This window comes from Dama dama, chromosome 4 (assembly GCF_033118175.1).
Source record: "Dama dama isolate Ldn47 chromosome 4, ASM3311817v1, whole genome shotgun sequence".
NCBI classification, from domain to species: Eukaryota; Metazoa; Chordata; class Mammalia; order Artiodactyla; family Cervidae; genus Dama; species Dama dama.
In genome coordinates this window covers 57,923,319-57,944,111 of record NC_083684.1, presented here as the reverse complement: position 1 = coordinate 57,944,111, position 20,793 = coordinate 57,923,319, and the positions used below count along the sequence as shown (strand labels likewise).

General features: G+C 43.2%; 1 protein-coding gene across 1 annotated transcript; it reads left to right on the top strand.

The window, feature by feature from the left end:
• The first annotated feature begins 1,058 nt into the window (after positions 1-1,058).
• Positions 1,059-20,564, top strand: ZNF180 (zinc finger protein 180). Its single transcript, XM_061139545.1, has 5 exons — positions 1,059-1,202; positions 2,447-2,536; positions 10,707-10,781; positions 15,888-16,008; positions 17,362-20,564. Exons 1-5 carry the CDS (start codon positions 1,143-1,145, stop codon positions 19,104-19,106), a joined length of 2,091 nt encoding a protein of 696 aa, XP_060995528.1. The 5' UTR covers positions 1,059-1,142; the 3' UTR covers positions 19,107-20,564.
• The last annotated feature ends 229 nt before the right edge of the window (positions 20,565-20,793 follow it).

Genomic DNA, 20,793 nt, shown 5'->3' with positions numbered 1-20,793 from the left:
AAAATACCGGTAAGGAAGAGATGAAATTACTATCTGTAGATGACCGGCTCACTAGAGAAGCCAGGAAAATCAAATGGAATGCTATAAGAATTCAGAACATTTCAGTAGGTTCAGCTCAGTTCAGTCGCTCAGTCGTGTCCGACTCTGTGCGACCCCATGAATCGCAGCACGCCAGGCCTCCCTGTCCATCACCAGCTCCCGGAGTTTACTCAAACTCAGTAGGTTAACCAGATACAAAATAAATACTTTAAAAAAAAAAAAAAATCAGCCACAATAACCAGCTATAAGAAACTTTGAGGGTAGAGATTACATTTCAAACAACAATAATTTTTTGTTGTTAAAGTCAGATTTACGTGAGGAAAACTACAGTTTCTTGACAGTATTAAAGGAGAAAGCTTAAAAATAAAGCTGTATGAAAATACGTTTCCAACCACATCCCGTTTTCACTGTCACTCCCGAACGTCAAGCCGAACCCAGGGCCGCCCTTCCCAAGCCAGCACTTCCCACACATCGGTCTTTTGGCCTTCATTTCCGATCTGGCTCCTAGTGTCAACGCCGCGCAAAAACTCGGACGCGCACACTCGCACCCTTCAGCCGCTAATTCAACTTTCACTCCTGGTTCTTGTGTGGCCACCTCCCGAGTCCACCCCAGCTAAGAACCAGGAACCACCCCCAATCACCACCCGAGCCGCCGAGGCTTCTGGGAATTGTAGTTCCGGCTTGCAGAGTCCAAACGCACTTCCGGGTTCGGCCAGAAGTGCAGCCATTGTCCCGCGCGCGGACGCTTGCAGTCTCCGCGCACCTCGGCCCTTTGGCGGTTAAGCCGAGCGGCCTTGTGGATGCCGACTAAAGGAGGGGATAGAACTAGCTTAAGCCTAGCCTACTGTGTGCAGAGTCGTGGCAGAGAATTGCCTAACCGAGCTCGTCTGCCGCAGAGCAGTGGTGTGCACTGAGGCTGTGACAGGCCCTGCCTGGCCCTCGAGCTGGTGGACGCTCAGGTTGGTGACGGGGTGGGGCAACGCCCGGTGCCTGGTGCGCGCATGCGCAGGGTCTAGGAGGGTGGCTGGGACCTGGTATGTGGGTGGGCGATCTGGGACCTGCGTGGGTGGTGCTTCAGCCTCAGATCACGGAAGTTGGTGGTGATGCTGAGGCAACTGCAGATCCCGGTACTGTGCTCTGCGCGCGTCCCAGGTGCGACGCAGGTAGGGGCCTGGGGTGGTTGGTGGAGAAAGCGGTTTGGGTGCAGGTTCAGGGTACAGCTGCATTGTGAACTCACACTGTACTGCTGAGGGATGGGTAATAGAGAGCAATGGGGCAGGGATGGCTTGTGGAGGCGGGGATTTGCCAGGAGCTGTTCGAGCCTCAGACCCAGAAACATCGAATCACAGGTCCACATTCAGGGCCTAGGAGGGCCTAGCAGGTACTGTGTTTGTCAGGGCGACCCCCAGCCCCATGCCGGCCATGTTTTGGGCTCAGCGGTGAGGACAGCGGGTTGGTGGGGTGGGGGGGCCTGGAGGATTTTGAGTGGTGGGGAGTCTGGGCTGGCACTCTTCTGGTAGGGGCCCACCTATCCCAGAACGGAGGAGGGAGGAGGTCGTGGGTGTAGCTGAGCTCTGTGAGTATGCTTGGCTTTTTGAACAGGAAGTGAGAGGCAATCGACAGGTGCTGGAGGGTCAGTGGAAGGATAGGATCCTGGGAGAGGCACGGCTAAGTAATGAACTTCACGGAATTAATCAAGTGTTTGACTCTGGGTCATCAAGCCCGGGGGGCTACCTGGTGGCTCAGTGCTAAAGAATCCGCCTGCAATGCAGGAGACAAAGGTTCGATCGCTAGGATGGGAAGATGCCCTGGAGAAGTGAATGGCAACCCACTCGAGTATTCTTCCTAGGAAGTCCCATGGACAGAGGAGCCTGTGAGTTTACAGTCCATGGGGTTGCAAGAGTCGGACACGACTTAGCAAGTAAACAACAACATCAAGCCCAGAGCCCTGCTGTTTGCCCTAGGAAGCAGTACTGATTTGGGTCTGCAGATTCAGGTTGGGGGTGGCAGGTGCACACTAGGGGATCCTCAGTGTGCTGGGTGTTTGCTGGGGGGGGGGGGGGGGGGGCGTGGTCCCAGGATCCGGTGGGACAGAGACTGATTCATGCTGCAGATTTTGGTGATGGATGTAAGGTGGAGCTTGGGCACATGGTGGGCTTCCAGGTAGGTGGTCCAGAGGCCCCAGACACTGGAACATCCAGGTTGGAACTGCAGAGTCTTGGCCTGGGAGAGGGACTAGCGACTCTAGGTGCAGACATAGCTATTCAGGCAGGACTCTATCTGGGCAGGAGCCTCTAGAAACACAGTTGCCTTGGAGACTGCATCCCTGAAGCAGAGGCTGATAGTGCTATGTGGCCCACAGTGGACCTACATGAGGATGCTATACACAGGACTTCTCCTCTTGCAGCTCAGGATCTCAGGCCCCTGCCTGTGCCTGGAGGAGAGCATGGAAAAGCAGGATGAGAAGCCCCAGGGGCCCCTGAAGGTCTGCGTGCAGGTGAGTGGAGCTTCCCTTCTCCTGGGAGACCAGAGTTTGCTCCCCCTGTGGCCCACAGTCTGATCCTCTGGGCATGGGAGGCTGGCTCTCTTTGTCATGTTTTGGGGCTTCTGGTCCCTCCCAGTCAGCAAGCTTCTAACACTTTTTATACATTTTATGGAGCTCCCTACACTTCCTCACCCTTTTAACCCAAATAACTCTTTCTGGAAGGAATTTGGCATCTCGTATTGAAAGCGCTGGGCTTCCTTGGTGGCTCAGTGGTAAAGAATCTGCCTGCCAATGTAGGATATGTGAGTTCAGTCCCTGGGTGGGGAAGATCCCCTGGAGAAGGAAATGGCAACCCACTCCAATATTCTTGCTTAGAGAATCCCATGGACAGAAGAGCCTGGCGGGCTACCGTCCATAGAGTTGCAAAGAGTCAGACAACTGAGCAACTAAACAACAACAATGCAAAGCCCTTATGATACTGTTCCCTCCTAGCCAGCAGCTCACAGCTTTGCTTGAGGATAAGCAGTTGGAAAGAAATTTCAAGAATATTCAATGTGAGAAGAGAGTTAAATGAGTTATAGTAAAACCTTGAAATGGAATTCACTGTAGCTACTGATAGGCTGAAATGATATTTATGATCTGTGTTAAGTAAATAGCATTTCAAAATGCTTTTTATAAAGGGATGTAATTTGCATGTACATGGAAAATATGTTATAAATTTATCAGTTAACAAAGATTATCTGTAAATTACATTCCAAGTGATTTTCTGTTTTCATTTAGCTCTACTTTTGTCCTTTTGTGCAGTGCATTTTAAGTCTAGGAAATTAACAGTTTAAAGCATTTTCCTACAGCACATCTTCTTTGAGAACATTTCATTTCTTTAAAATGTTAAATTAGGGGACTTCCCTGGTGGTCCAGTAATTAAGACTTCCCTGTCCAATGCCCAATGCAGGGGGTGTGGGTTCAGTCGCTGATCAGGGAGCTAAGATCCCCCATGCCTCCCAGCCAAAAAAAACAAAACATAAAACAGAGACAATATGGTAATGCCTTCAATAAATACTTTAAAAATGGCCCACATCAAAAAAAAAAAAAAAACCTGAAAAAAAATTAGTTAAATTAGAATTTCACCTTTCCCTTCCTGAGCAGTTCGGTCCTGAAGCTGTTAGATGAGGCAGAGCCAGGTAGGTGTCTGCAGCTCAGGGAGGGCTGCCTGTGGGGCGTCACAGCCTGATCAGGGTGAAGAGGGTGTCCATGTGTGGGGACCTCAGTGGCCAAGCAGGGTGTGAGGAGGGTGGCATCAGGAGTCCGAGCCCAAGCCAGGAGGGGTAAGTGCCCGTACAGAGGAGGAGGTGCTCGTTTGGGGCGACAGGAACAGAGCTGGGGAGAAGGACTTCCCGAGAGTGGATGCACCAGTGAGGGTAGCCCGAGTGCAGTTGGGGTGTCCACGCAAGGGCTGGTCCAGCTTGGGGTGTCTGAGCCACAGCAGAGTGAGACAGGCACCCGTGTTTGGGGGTGGGGGGTGCATCCTGGGTGGCGTGTCACAGCCTGAGCAGGCAGAGAGCGTCTACGCTTGAGAGTGCCCCAGCGTGGAGTATCAGAGCTCAGGCAGGATGTTAAGGGCATCGACACAGAGTCCACAGCCAAGTGGCACGTGAGAAGAGGCCTGCAGAGTCAGAGCCCAGGCGGATGACAAGGCCTCTCCTTGGCAGAGGCCGGCCTCCTGCGGGGCAGCAGAGTCCTGGGGGGCCAAGGGGTGCCTGGGTGGGAGCCAGGGTGGCAGTGGAAATGGGAGCTCAGTTACTTACAGAGGAGTTGGTCAGATAAGTAAATCTAATAAGGGTCATGGTGAAACCACTTTAGGCCAATCCTAAGGGAAATCAACCCTGAATATTCATTGGAAGCCCTGATGCTGAAGCTGAAGCTCCAATATATTGGCCAGCTGATATGAAGAGCCGTCTCATTGGAAAAGACGCTGATGCTGGGGAAGATTGAGGGCAGGAGGAAAAGGGGGCGGCAGAGGATGAGATGGGTAGACAGTATCACCAATTCAATAGACTTGAATTTGAGCAAACTCCAGGAGTCAGTAGAGGACAGAGAAGCCTGGTGTGCTGCAGTCCATGGGGTCACGAAGAGTCAGACATTACTTAGCAACTGAACAGCAACAACAGAAACCACTGGGCGGCATCTCTGGGGCTCCGAGGAGCTCCAATTATTTATATCTCAGCACAGTGAGGCAAAGTGATAGCTCAGAAGTGCTTTATTAGAATAGGGCACTTGTGAGGCTTATAAGCAGGCAGGCGAGAGGGAGCCATGCCCCTGAAACTTAGTGGGCTGCAGTTTTACAATCAAAGGAAAAGTGAGGAGGGGGAGAGGACCACCTTCCTCCTCCTTGAGTAGACAGCATGCTTCCGTCATCAGCTCCTCCTCCATGTTGAGCAGGGGATTTTACTTGTCCCTCCATGGTCATGGTCACGGTGCAGTGGAAATGAACAAAAGAGCTTATGCTCTCTTGCATAAGTGTGTAAGTAACATATACTTGTGCTAAAAATGGTACGTTATCTCAGGTTTTAGTAAATAGAATGTAACCGTTTCCTTATATTTTTGTTTTTAGTGCACACAGAGGAGCGTGTCATAGGAATCGTTAACTTACTAAGCTCACCTATCAGGATGTGGGTCTCATAGCACCATTGTTTTCTTCCTTTGGGGGCGTGTCTCATATGCTCCTGCTGCCTGGTTTTGTTGCTAGGCAAGCCTGCTTTCTTGAGTGATCATTAACTTACAGGGGTCTCCTATACTCTTTTCTTTACTTACAATCCCCTAGTGGGATTAACTATTTAATTACCTACTCTGCCAGTGGGAGGCACATGAATGTTCTGGTTTCCCAGTGCGTATCAAAGTCACGTGTACACTATACTGGAGTCTGCTAAGTGTGCAGTAGCACCGTGTCTAAATAAGCAATGTTTTGTTGTTGTTTAGTTGCATCCAACTCTTTTGCAACCCCATGGACTGTAAACCCGCAGGCTCCTCTGTCCATGGGGTTTCCCAGGCAAGAATACTGGAGTGGGTTGCCATTTCCTTTTTCAGGGGATCTTTCTGACCCAGGGATCGAACCCCAGTCTCCTGCATTAGTAGGCAGATTCTTTACCACTGAGCCACCAGGGAGGCCTCATAACAATGTACATACCTTAATTTTAAAATATCTTATTGCTAAAAATTGCTGATCAACATCTGAGCCTTCAGCAAGTCATAATCTTTTTGCTGATGGAGGGCCTTGCCTCATTGGTGGCTGCTGACCAATCGGGGTGGTGGTTGCTGAAGGTTAGGGTGGCTGTAGCAATTTTTTAAAATAAGGTAACAGTGAAATTTGCCTTATCAATTGATTTGTTCATTTATGAACAATATCTCTGTAGCCTGCAGTGCTGTCTGGTAGCATTAACCCACAGTATAACTTCTTTCAGAATAGGAGTCAATCCTCTCATCCTTCTGCTGCTTTATCAACTAACTTCAGGTCATATTCTAATTCCTTTTTTTTTTTTTTAAGGTTTTCTTTCTTTCTTTCTTTTGGCTGCACTAAGGTCTTCGTTGCTGTGCACAGGCTTTCTCTAGTTGTGGAGAGTGAAGCTACTCTCTAGCTGTGGTCCGCAGGCTTCTCACCGTGGTAGCTTCTGTTGTGGAGCACGGGTTCTAGGGCCCTCGGGCTTAGTTGTCCCACAGCTTGTAGGATCTTCCCAGACTAGGGATTGACCCATGTCCACTGCGTTGGCAGGCAGATTCTTAATCTCTGGACCATCAAGGAAGTCCAATACTTTGTTGTCATTTCACCAGCATCTTCAGGAATTGATTCCAACTCAAGAAACCACTTTTCTTTGCCCATCCATAAGAAACCATTCCTCATTCATTAAAGTTTTTTTCCATAAGATTGCAATGAGATTGCAACAATTCAGCCCCATCTTCAGGCTCCACTTCTAACTCTAGTTCTCTTGATATTTTCACTTCATCTACAGTGACTTCCTCCACTGAAGTGATGAACTCCTCAAAGTCATCCATGAGGGTTAGCATCAGCTTCATCCAAACTCCTGTTAATATTGGTATTTTGACCTCTTCCCATAGGTTTCCTGGAGGAGGAAATGGCAACCCATTCCAGTATTCTTGCCTGAAAAATCCCATGGACGGAGGAGCCTGGCAGGCCACAGTCCATGGGGTCACAAAGAGTCAGACATGACTAAGTGTGCGTGCATGCACGCACACACACACACACACAAATAAATCTCTTTAATGGCATCTAGACTGATGGATCCTTTCCAGAAGATTTTACATACACACACACACATCTCCTTAATGGTATTTAGACTGATGAATCCTTTCCAGAAGATTTTCGATTTTCTTTGCCCAGATCCACCAGCAGAATCACTATCTTTGGCAGCTATAACCTTATGAAATGCATTTCTCAAATAATAAGACTTGAGAGTTGAAGTGATCCCTCTTCATGGGCTGCAGAATGACAGTTGTGTTAGCTGGCATCAAAACAACATTAACCTGGTTGTACATCTCCATCAGAGCTCTCAGGTGAGCAGTAATATTTTGAAAAGAATCTTTTCTTCTGAGCACTAGGTCTCAACAGCAGGCTTAAAATGTTTGGTAAACCATGTTGTAAAGAGATACGCCATCATCCAGGCTTTGTTTTTCCATTTATAGAGCACGGGCAGAGTGATTTAACATAATTTTTAAGGGCCCTAGGATTTTCAGAGTGGTAAATGAGCACTGGCTTTAAATTAGTCACCAGCTGCATTGGCCCTTAACAAGAAAGTCAGCCTTTCCTCTGAAACGTTGAAGCCAGACATTGATTCTCCTCTTTAGCTAGGAAAGTCCTAGATGGTATCTTATTCCAGTATAAGGCTGTTTTGTCTACATGGAAAATCTGTTGTTGAGTATAGCCACCTTCAATAACTACTTAGCTAGATCTTCTGCATAACTTGCTGCAGCTTCTCCATCAGCACTTGCTTTGACTTTGCACTTTTTTGTCACAGGAAACAGCTTCTTTCCTTAAACCTTATGAACCAATGTCTGGTAGCTTCAAACTTTTCTTCTGCAGTGTTCTCACCTCTCTCAGCCTTCACAGAATTTGAGATAGGACATTGCTGTGGATGAGGTTTTGGCTGAAGGGAATGTTGTGGCTGGTTTGATCTTCTCTCCAGACTACTCACTTTCTCCTTATCAGAAATAAAGCTGTTTTACTTTCTTGTCATCCGTGTGCTCACTGGAGTAGCACTTTTCATTTCCTTCAAGAGCTTTTCCTCTGCATTCAGAACTTGGCTGTTTGGTGCTAGAGGCCTCACTTTCAGCCTGTCTCAGCTTTCACATGCCTTTCATGTTAAGCTTAATCCTTTCTAGCTTTTAAATTGAGAGACATAAAACTCTCCCTTTCACCGAACACTTAGAGGCCCCTGAAGGGCTATTGACTGGCCTAATTTAATATCGTTGTGTTTCAGAGAATAAGGAGTCCTGAGGAGAGGGAGAGAGACAGAGGAAGGGTTGCTCAGTGGAGCAGTCAGAATCTATACAACATTTATGGGTTAAATTTGCCCTCTTATATGTGGGCACAATTCATGACATCCCAAAACAATCACAATTTTGTTGTTGTTGTTTAGTGGCTAAGTCATGTCCATTTGTTTGCGACCCAGTGGACTGTAGCCCGCCAGGCTCCTCTGTCCCTGGGATTTCCCAGGCAAAGATACTGTTGCCATTTCTTTTGCCAGGGTGTCTTCCCGACCCAGGGGCTGAACCCAGGTCTCCTGCATTGCAGAATTTTTTACAACTGAGCCACCTGGTAAGCCTCAAACAATCACAATAGTAACATCAGAGATCACTGATCACAGATCACCATGACAAATACAGTAATACTTTGAAAGTTTGAAATATTTTGAGAATTAATGACACGTGACACAGACAGGAAGTGGGCAGATGCTGTTGGCAGCATGGAACCAATAGACTCGCTTGATGTGATGTTGCCACAGACCTTCAGTTTGTAAAAGGCTGTAAAGCACAGTAAAACACAATAAAAAGAAATATGCCTGTTCTTGAAGGGACTGTCAGTTAATGGATTGAGTCATTGTACTCAGGAGTACAGTGGAGTGTACTTCAGGAGGCCACAAAGGAACTGCCTTGTTTCAAAGTGATTATTCAAGAGGAAACATTTTTTGCTGATTTTTTTCTGTATTGAATGTAGGAAAACAGATGTCATTAAAAAACGGATATAGTGTTGAAATACAGACTGTGAACCTGCCCCTCAATTCTGCATTTCCAAAATACAACTGCTTTAAATGCTTTTGAGACTGTCTTTCCAGACTTTTCTGTGCTTGTTTATATTCTGTAAAAATTTATTCATAGTCCATATGATGATCTTAATTTTTATTTTATTCAACAATATGTTACAGACATCTTTCTGTCATTTGTATGCCTCAATCCATACAAATCTATCTTTTCTCCTCTTGGCTGCTGAAGAGCAGTCAGTTACCTGAATGAAGCATAATTTATTTAAATAGGCACTTACTAATGGACACTTAATCCCTCTTCCTATTTTTCTATGTTAATGTAGCTTTTTAATGAGGTTTGTTGTACATATTCTTAAATGTACTTTCTTTTTTTCTGGGGCTGGGGGGGAGGGAGGTGAGGATGGGACTGTGCTGCACGGCTTGCAGGATCTTCGTTTCCCAACCAGGGAATGAACTCAGGCCACAGCAGTGAAAGCCCTGAGTCCTAACCACTAGACCGCCAGGGAATTCCCTAAGTATATTTTCTATTATTTCCTAAGGAAATACTTTCAAGTAGACTTATTGGATATTACATATTTTTAAACATTACCATTAGAAAACAAACATAAAGGCAAAGAGTATATATAAAAACTGATAAAATCTGGATAAAGTCTGTACCTGAGTTAAAAATGTGGATCTAATATCAGTTTCATGGTTTTCACAGTGTGCTGTGCTTGTATATGATACTATCATTGGGGGAAACTGGGTGAAGGATACACAGAAAGTCTATTCTATTTTTGTAACTTCTTCTGAGTTTTAAACTATTTCCAAGTAAAATGTTATTTAAAAAAATATATTGCCAATCCAGGAAGGTTGTATCAACTTAAAACTCCACTAAGAGTATATGAATATGAATCTTTTAAATCGTGGGCTACCAGGGCAGGGGTAATCAGCAACAGGCCGAAGAAACAGTCCATGTGGTTGGGATATTGGTCACATACAGGGGTTTGAGCAAAGAAGTAAATATAAATAGAATAGTGGGAGCCAGGGAAGGAAGGTAAAAATATAGAAAGCAGGGAGGCCAGAATAAAATGTGTTGTTAAATTGTAACTGGAAACATTGGTGTGAATTTATGGTCTCTAATGCGCAGAGATAGTTATAGAAATAGAGATGTGATTTTATCTGATTGAAAGAGATGAGCATCTTTTTGCGTATTCACTGGCCGTTTTATTTCTTCATAGTTGAGTTGCCTGGGCATTTTCCTTTGTCCATTTTTCTGTCTAAGCTACTTTTTTCTTTCTTTTTTAAAAAATATTTATTTATTTGGCTGTGTTGGGTCTTAGTTGTAGCATGTGTGATCTAGTTCCCTGACTAGGGATTGAACCTGGGCCCCCTGCAATGGGAGCTCAGAGTCTTAGCCACTGGACCACCAGGGAAGTCTCTACCTTTTTCTTCCTGATTTGGAAGAAATCGTAACAGTATAGATTCTTTTTAGTGGTGCTCTTATCAATGGTATTTTTTGCCAAACATTTTATGAAGTTAATTTATTGTTCTTTTCCTTTATCATTCTTCAGTCATGCTGTATTCCATCCTATTTGCTTACAGTTCTGTGATCCAGGAATTCAGGCAGGGCCCAGCTGGACAGTTCTTTCCTTCCGTATGGTGTCTGGGGTCACTCAGCTCCATTCAGCTGCTAACTGGGCTGGTCTGGAAGACGCACAGAGACATCAGGCCGTGTCTCATGCCTCATTGCTCCCCTGGGTATCCCATGTCTCTCCCCATGTGGCCTATCTGAGCTTACCGGTGGGAAGGAGCAGAAGTTTGGTCGGTAGATGTGTTAAAACAGGTGCTCTGTTGGATCCTAGCCAACTCACAGTGGGAGTTTTGAGCCCTGATTATTCTTCCTTTTCTCATCTGCTCTGCCTTCTCAGGACTCTCTCCTTCCTCAGGAGATTATCATCAAGGTTGAGGGAGAAGATGCCGGGTCATTGGCCGTCCCATCCCAGGTGAGTTGGACAGGGCCTCTGTGTCTTTCCATTGAGAAATGTGCATGGCTGGCAGGCAGCAGAAGCCACATTGAAGTGAACTGATTAGAAAATGAGGAAATTGAGATGAATGGACACATTTTACACAAAGTTGGTTATAATGTAAGGAGAGTGATAACTACATGGAAATTTGAGAGTGAGGTTGTCATTTTCTTCCCCTAAAGGTTTGAAAGAATTTGGCTTGGTTTAAATGGTTGCAGGAAAGAGTAAGTGAAAAAAAAGTTCAGGGTCAGGAGAGAGAGAAGATACAACTATAAAGCAGAACTCACAGATACAGAGAACAAACTTGTGGTTACCAGTGCTGGGGGTGGGGGGAGCTGAGGGGGAGAATTGGGAGGTATAAAGTATGGAGTGTAAGACAGGCTTGAGGGTAGATTGTACAACATGGGCAGTATAGCCAGTATTTTGTAATAACTGTAAATGGAAAGTAACCTTTCAAAATTGTATAAAAATAAAAAATAGCCATTAAAAAACAGTCCTTGATTAGTGTCAGGGGAGTTAATTCAGAGCATATGTGAATGCATTGGCTCTGTTAGAGGAAGAAGGGCTCATATAAGAAAGGTGAGGTTGAGGGAGTTATTGGAAGGCTTGCATTTTTCTCTGTGAACCATCAGATGAAATTATCTGGTGAGTATGAGGGTGGTAATCAGAATGGAGAGATGAAGAGTGGAGAATGCTTAAAGAAGTAACTTGGATTAGGGGAGACAGGCTGCTCCAGGAGGTACAATGGGGTTGCTGGTCAGTCCCAAAAATTCATTCTGATATTGTTGTTTGGTTGCTAAGTCATTTCCAACTCTGCAACCCCATGGACATGCCAGGCTTGCCTGTCCTTTAGTATCTCCTGGAGTTTGCTCAAACTCATGTCCATTGAGTCAGTGATGCTGTCCAGCCATCTCATCCTCTTCCACTCACTTGTCCTCCTGCCCTCAATCTCTCCAGGCATCAGGGTGTTTTCCAATGAGTTGGCTCTTCACATCAAATGGCATTCTGAGAATAGTGACCATTAGTAATAATGGAGAGCAGGTTGATATTTAGATGTATTTAGGGTTAGCCCATAGGCAATATTTGAAAGGGAATTTTTGACTATATCAAATGGAAAGATTAAGGTGAATGATCCATAGACTCTCAACTGAATAATTAAGATAGAAAAGATAAAAAGGATACTAAACAGAAAGGAAAAGACTATATACTGGAGAATAGTAGTAGTAGGTGTTTCAACAGAATCAAGACCCCAAACCATCAAAGAAGGAGAAGAGTAAAGGGAACAATTGAGTAAGTAAAGTGGAGAAATCTGATGTTGTAATGAAAGAGTGAGAAGTTCTCTGTGTGTGACTTGAGAGGTGGAGTACTTTATGGTGGTTTCAAGATCTGGGGTCTCATGCTAAGAGTGAGGGGCTACAAGTCAGGCTGGCTGTGTGAGTTGATGACTAAGAACACATAGTCTGTGATGTTAGGGAAACTTGAAGTTGCGTCCCAGTTACTAACCTTAGGCATATGTGTTACTTTCTCTAACCTTCTAGCTCTTCATCTGAAAAATGGTGCTGCTAATGGTATTTTCTCAGGGACCTTGTGAGAATTAAGTGAACAGCAGTTTATGCAGTGGGCTTCCCTGCTGGCTAAAGTGGTAAAGAATCTGCCTGCCAGTGCAGGAGACACAGGTTCCATCCCAGGGTCAGGAAGATTGCCTGGAGGAAGAAATGGCAACACCCTCCAGTATTCTTATCTGGGAAATCCCATGGACAGAGAAGTCTGGTGGGCTACAGTCCATGGGGTCAAAAAAGAGTTGGACATGACTTAGTGACTAAACAACAAGAACAGATTTATGCAACAGGCTTAACACATTGCCTGACACCACACAGTAAGTGCTTCATTAGAGTCAGTTATAAATGGATGCTATAGACCACCCAAGACAAGACAATGCAAATTGTTGAATTAGAGGATAAATCCTAGGTGTTATTAATATAAATCTTAAGTGTATGGAAGGGAGGTGATGTTCAAGAGGTTGGTAGGACAAAGCTCCAAGAAGTGAGTTAAATGGCATGAGTTTCAGGGTTCCTGGGAGGATACACACTCTTCTCCACCTTTGATGCTGAGACCCCTGGATGGGAGAGCATGACCACCCTGAGCCTGTGAGGTCTGCAGAGGAGGGAGTCCTTGGGGGGAAGTGTAGCTTTCTATTAACTCAGGAATGGGGCATCCCTGATGGGTCAATGATAAAGAATCCACCTGCCAATGTAGGAGACATGTGTTCCATCCCTAATCCAGGAACATCCCACGTGCCACAGAGCAGCTAAGCCTGTGCACCACAACTATTGAGCCTGTGCTGTGGAGCCCACATGCCATGACTACCGAATTCCGTGCCATGGCCCTCAAGTCCGAGATCCCATGCTCCACAACAAGAGAAGCCACTGCAATGAGAAGCCCACACACTGCAGCTAGAGAGTAGCCCCCCTCGCTGTGACTAGAGAGAAAAGCCCACGCAGCAATGAAGATCTAGCACAGGCAAAACAAAAAAAAAGACTACTATACTTATTTAAAGAAACAAACAAACACAGGGATGTAGAGAGAATATTTGGTGAAGATGTAGGGTTTCATTATTATAGAAGAAGAATTCCCAAAGACACAGTTGAAAGGTTTGGGAAGGAATTTTGAGCAGTGGGGAGCTGGAGACAAGTAGATGAAGTATAGAATAAGAAGGGATAGAAGTCCAGAAAAGCCAGTATGCATGCTTAAAGGACTTTTTCTAATGGATATGTGATAGGCCTTGTGAGATTCAGGTGAACAGAGAGGACTTAAATCAGAATTTGAACCAGGATTATTTTGCTGTATTTCAAAGTCTATTGATACACTGTTGATTCACTTATTGAAATAAGTTACCAAATATGTAATTATCCTATACTATACACCAATACTGTACTAAACACTGGAGTTAAATAAATACCTTGTCCCTGCCATCATGGATTACAGCCTAGTGACCAAGATGACCACTATGCAAACGATAAGAAAGGGTGGTGGGTCTTATGATAGAAATTCCTGGAACTTTGAGAATATAAAACTTGAGGTGGAGGGGGTGGTGGTAATCTAGTCTAGTATTATTTATTTGACATTTGAAGAAGTTTGATATTAAAGGGCCCTACATTAAACACTGAAGGGGCGTGTTAATGAAAAGGAAGCATGGGGATTACTTGGTAGCTTAGTGGTAAAGAATCCGCCTGCCAATGCAGAAGACACAGGTTCGCTTTCTCTGGGAAATCCCAGATGTGGGCCTGTGAGCCACAGCTATTGAGCCTGTGCCCTGCAACATGACAAGCCACTGCAGTGAGAAGCCCAGGCCTCACAACTAGGGAGTAGCCCCCACTCAGCACAACTAGAGAGAAGCCCACACAGCAACAAAGACCTAGTGCAACCAAAAAATAAGTAAATAAGTTTTTAAAAAAAATTTTAACAGGGAAGCATGGATTGGAGGTTGAAAAACAGTACCTATAGATCCGTGTTGAACACAGGGAGCAGTTTTCTGAGTCTCATTTTGGGCTCATTATGAAAATCTCTGAGATTTTTAGTGAAAATTATGAGCTGTAGCTGAGAAAAATGCAAGCACAGCAGCACTTTTGCCTGGAGTTTCATGGGCTTCAGGGACTTTGTGTCCTGTTCATGAACCACAGCTTGAGAACACTCCATCTATTTTAAAATGTCTCGGCAAGTGACGTTCGACTTCAGTGGCTTTTGCTGCCTTTTGATAAGGACAGATCATATCCAGCACTTTTTTGGAACAAAATTGCTGCCCAATAGTCTTTTTGTTTTTAAACTCAGTTAAAAACTTTATTGGAGTGTAGTTTGATTTACCACCTACCGGTCCAAAAATGTGAAGAAGGAAATGGCAACCCACTCCAGTATCCTTGCCTAGAAAATTCCATGGACAAAGGAGCCTGGTGGGCTATAGTCCATGGAGTTGCAAAGAGTCGGATACGACTGAGTGACTAACACACACACACACAGTCCTAAAAAGAGGGTTCTTTCCTGCTTACAGGAGGCAGCTCAAGAGAACCCCTTTACGTGGCAATAATGACAGGCTCTGTCATGCAGCTCATAGTGTGGGCAAAATAGAACTGTTTTCTGAAGACTAAGAGTTCAGGATAAAGGTCTCTCATTGACTGTTATTTAATTTTTCAGTGTTCTCAAACCTAAGCATCCTGATAATTACCAGCCTTTGTTTTTTGTTCAGTAAGCTCTGCTAATGGCTTTTTATGTATCATTACAATTTAATTCACTCAACAACATAATGAGTTAGTTACAGTTAAGCCTAATAAGTAGAAATGGAATAACCTTACCATTAAAAGACACCATTAAATGTATCTAATTTTTTATATTTTTTAAAAAAGATACATTAAAAAAAATTCAGACATATGCTCTTAATAGAGGAAAAAACCCAAATCTCTTTTCCAAATCCAGTGCTCTTAGCTTTTACATCCTGCCTTTCATTAAGGCCTACATTTCATTCTCTGCATCAACAAACCTGTGTGCCAAATCTGTCCCATCACCTGTTTTTGTAAATAAAGTTTTATTGTAATATAGCCACAACCATTTGTTCATATATTTTCTGTGGCTGCTGTCTTGCTATAGCAGCAGAGCTGACTAATTAATTGTAATATAAGCTATATGGCTTGCTAAGCCTAAAATACATGCTCTCTGACCTTTGACAGAAAAAATTTTGCTGAATCTGTTCTGTTAGTTTCTTGAGAATTTTGAGGGAATTCCTAAGTTGGAATTCTATATTCACCAACACAAAAATCATAATTAGCATTTTCTTTAAGGTCCATAAGAAAGAAAACAGTTTGTCAGTTCTTTCTGATGTTCCTCATTGGCGTTATATATAAACAGGTCCAGCATCCAAAACCCAAAGGGGCTTACCTAGAAGGTTCTTATACCCCTAGAATCTTTTGAATGTTGACTGTCTCAGGACTGTTTCCAGGCCATCAGGTTTTCCTTCTTCCATCTGTCAAATTTTTCCTCTCTGAACACTGGAAGGAAATGATACCCAGCTGAGTAGGAATGTGTGTCCTGTTTTAGGAGGGAGTGAACTTCAAAATAGTGACTGTGGACTTCACTCAGGAAGAAGAAGGCACTTTGAGCTCTGCTCAGAGGACCCTGGACAGAGATGTGATCCTGGAAAACCACAGGGACTCTTGGGGTAAGAGTACAGTCCCCTTTAATGGTATCTGTATATTGAAATAATTTCTCATTTCCACTGATCAGGCTCTAGGGAGTTCAGAGGCCAGAATGATTTTGGCCACACAAAGATTAGTATGGTGAAGATATAGGTTTAGTTTGTAGGGTAGCAAAGGTACAACTTCGTGAGTTTGAGCTTATTCAGTCTTCTAAATTCCTAAGAGCCAAAGACAGGGGCCACATTCTGCAGTGATTTTCTTTTGTCCCCAGTCCAAACACCCAAAGTTCTCTATCTTTCCTCTCAGCTTTCCAAACTAGATGTAATCTCCTAGTTTGAACAAGAGAATGAGTATAAAAAGAATTTTCCCACATGCGTATCCAGGTAAGAAATAGACATTTAGGAGTCATTACAGGTATAGACTTCCCTGGTGGCTGGGTGGTAAAGAATCAGCCTGCCAATGCAGGAGATGCAGGTTTAATCCCTGGGTCAGGAAGATCCCTTGGAGAAGGAAATGGCAATCCACTCCAGTATTATTGCCTGGGGAATCCCATGGACAGAGGAGCCTCATGGGTTATAGTCCATTGGGGTTGCAAAGAGTTAGACACGACAGAACGACTAACATTTTCACTTTCTTTCACAGGTATAGAAGATTTGTTTGAAAAATCCCCATAAGGCATGCCACATATTTCTCTTTTCTCCCACTCCAAGAGGACTGTATACACCACCACTTTTTTCCAAATGTACCTTCTATTCCTTGGCCTAATAGCCACTCAGGCTTCTGTGTATGAGCTAATCTCCATCCTCTCTCACTTGGGACCAAAGGAATCCATGGGGCCATATTAGCCTCTAAGGCATTTAGGGAACCTGGAATAACAGTGCCCTCATTATTTTTTCCTGGTTCACAAAGTAGTTTAACTTTGTCTTACTAACACAGACTGTACTAACAAGTTTCATGCATTCAGAAATACCTAGAAATGTAGGCACTAATTTCTATTTCAGTGAACATGTGTCTAGCACTAAAGAGGGTAGAAAGAATCCTCCGTTTTTTTACTAAGAATTGCAGAATTGTTTTGCAATCCTGTAAGTTCTGCATAGATGATCCTATTTTGGAATATGGAGATATTTGACATCTAAAGTCTTTATTCAGCAACACTAAGATTGAAATAGTTTCATATTAATTCCTTGTTATGCTATCTGACTGTGGTAGTTCTCTGCTTGCTGCTTATCTCATCCTTTTGCTTTCTCAATTCATGTTATAGGTCCATAGCTGAAAATAAATCCACATATAATTTGCATACTTTCTTGTCAGCTTTTCCCCTACTATTCCAGCTCTAACAATTTTTGGCTAGGGTGTTTTATTTTGCTTTCTTCCAGACTTGGCACCTGCACTTGGAAGAAGAGAATCGAGATTGAAGCAGAGCATTTTTGATGACAGACTATCCCCTAGCGTGAAGATAGAAAAGTTGACAAGAGATGATCCTTGGTTATCTTCATGTGAAGAATTTCAAGATTGTAAGGAGCTGTTGGAGAAGCAGCAGGAAAAACAAGAGAGACTTTTGAAGGAAGTGACATTTACTCACAGGAAAGCCATTACTCATGAGAGACACTGCAAAAATGATAGCCCTGAGGAGAAGGCTGGTCTGAATTCCAGTCTTCTTTCATCACAGATGATGCCCATAAGAAACCATTTTCATAAACATGCTTCACATGTTAAAAAATTACATTATAATTCTATGGTAAACACTCATCAGATGATTACTAATAGTGAGAAACTCTGTGAACATAATGAATTTGGAAACCTCCCTCAGAGTATTCATTTTTTTCAGTTTACAAGAACTCAAACAGAAGATAAATCCTATGGATTTAGTGACAGTATTCAACCTTTTAACCATGGTACACCCTTAAACATACATGAGAAAATAAATGCACAAGGAAGATCCTTTGATTTTCAGGAATGTGGGCAAGTTTTGAACCACAGCATATCCCATAACGAACAACAGAAAAACTCCATTGGTGAGAGTCAGTATAAATGTCGTAAGACCTCCCAGAGTTCATCCCTTGCTCAAAACATGAGAAATCATTCTGAAGAGAAGCCCTTTGAATGTAATCAGTGTGGGAAATCCTTCAGTTGGAGCTCTCATCTTGTTGCCCATCAGAGAACTCATACAGGGGAGAAACCTTATGAATGTAACGAATGTGGGAAATCATTCAGCCGCAGCTCTCACCTTGTTTCCCATCAAAGAACTCATACTGGAGAGAAACCATATAGATGTAATCAGTGTGGTAAATCCTTTAGCCAGAGCTATGTCCTTGTTGTGCATCAGAGAACTCATACTGGAGAGAAGCCTTATGAGTGCAATCAGTGTGGAAAGTCATTCAGACAGAGCTACAAACTTATTGCACATCAAAGAACTCATACTGGAGAGAAGCCCTATGAATGTAATCAATGTGGGAAATCATTTATCCAGAGCTATAAACTTATTGCCCATCAAAGAATTCATACTGGAGAAAAGCCCTATGAATGCAATCAATGTGGAAAGTCTTTTAGTCAAAGTTACAAACTTGTTGCCCACCAGAGAACTCACACAGGAGAAAAACCCTTTGAATGTAATCAGTGTGGAAAATCCTTCAGCTGGAGCTCTCAACTTGTTGCACACCAAAGAACTCACACTGGAGAGAAACCCTACGAATGTAATGAGTGTGGGAAATCTTTCAACCGCAGTTCTCACCTTGTTATGCATCAGAGAACTCATACTGGAGAGAAACCCTATGAATGTAATCAGTGTGGGAAGTCTTTCAGCCAGAGTTATGTCCTTGTTGTACATCAGAGAACTCACACTGGAGAAAAGCCCTATGAGTGCAGTCAGTGTGGAAAATCCTTCAGGCAGAGTTCATGCCTTACTCAACATCAGAGAACTCATACTGGAGAGAAACCCTATGAATGTAATCAGTGTGGAAAAACATTCAGCTTGAGTGCTCGACTTATTGTACATCAAAGAACTCATACTGGAGAGAAACCCTTTACATGTAATCAGTGTGGGAAAGCTTTCATTAATAGTTCTAAACTTATTAGACATCAGGCAACTCATACAGAAGAGAAACCCTATGGATGTAACTAGCTTGGAAATCTTTCAGCAGAGTATATCCCTTCCTCCTTGCCTCCCTCTCTCCCTCACTCTTTCCCTTTCTCCCTTTAGCCCCTCATTCCCTTGTTCCCTCCTTCCATTCCTCCAGGATTACATGTATTGGAAAAAACAAGCATGAAAATAGTGTGTGGAAAAAGAGCTTTCTGTTAGCTCTCTGTTCAACTGTGTATCTGAAAACTCTGGAGAAGAAAGAGAGAAAAAGTATGAATCATGTATTTTACTTCGCTAGTCCATGTTTTAAAAAAATCAAACTTGACCCTTGTTAAACATTCCCATGAGAGTGATAACTCTTGGCACTTTTCCTTGCAGAAAGCACTTCGACCTGAATTTGAGAGAATTATCAAAAATGGGCAATATGCTGTGGAGTGATTGCCAGTGAGATAGACATCTTTTCCAATAAAGAATAAATGAGAGGGGACATATATATACCTATGACTGATTCATGTTGATATATGGCAGAAACTAACACAATATTGTAAAGCAATTATCCTACAATTAAAAGAATACATAGTAAATCTAAAGAGAATAAAGCTGGGGCACCTAAAAAAAAAAAAGGAATGAAAGAATGCTAATACTGGTTGGCTTGTTGAAAATGTTGGGAAATTGCTGTAGTTATTGCAAACCACTCCAGTATTCTTGCCTGGAGAATTCCATGGACAGAGGAGCCTGGTGGGCTACAGTCCATGGGGTTGCAAAAGAGTCAGACAGGACTGAGGTGACTTAGCACACAGCACATTAGAACTTAGACTGGAAGACAGCATTTCAGTGTATCAGTGTGATTTCTCCAGCACTACTTGGTAATTTGTTTCATAAGCACTTTCTCTTATCTGTAAAGATTTTGTAAAAAAAAAAAAAAAAAAAAAAAAAAATAGGGAAATGGCTATGATGTAAACTGAAAATTGCAGGGCAAGAGTATAGAACATTCATTTCTAGAATCATGAAAAGATATATTTGTGCTTGGATCAGAATCTAAAGGGATTCTGGGTGTATCTGTTTTAATTTTAGATTTATACTTGATCTTTTGTTTTTTGGACTGTGTGCTTTTTTATAATACTAATGAAACGATATGAGGAATGATTAGTCCAAAAATACAAAAATACCCACCTCCTTTGACCATTTAGGAAAGACTGGGCAGCCAGATAGCGGAGATCATGCTTCTGATCTCTCATGCTTCTGAGAGTTCATTTGGATTAGCATGAACAGGTCACTCCTTAGGACCTAGATTCCCAGGAATATTCCTTATTGACAGTAAAATACTTCAAGCTTCTGTGGTGGCTCAGTGATGAATAATCGACCCACTAATGCAGGAGACGTGGGTTCCATGACTAGGGATTGAACCCCAGCCACAGCAGTCAAAGTGCCAAGTGCTAACCACTAGACTGCCAGAGAATTCTCCAGAATGTTTTTAAATACGTGGATGTTAAGGGATACTCTCCTAGAACCAAATTTTTAAAACATTTTTGTTTTATTGAGATATGGTCACAGCTTCCATCATCTCATATATATATATATATATATATATATATATATATATATATATATATATGGGTTTTTTTCCTCTTGTGATGAAAACTGTTAGGATTTACTCTCTTAGCAGCTTTCAAGTATACAATATAGCAGTATTAGCTATCAGTTCAGTTCAGTTGCTCAGTCATGTCCG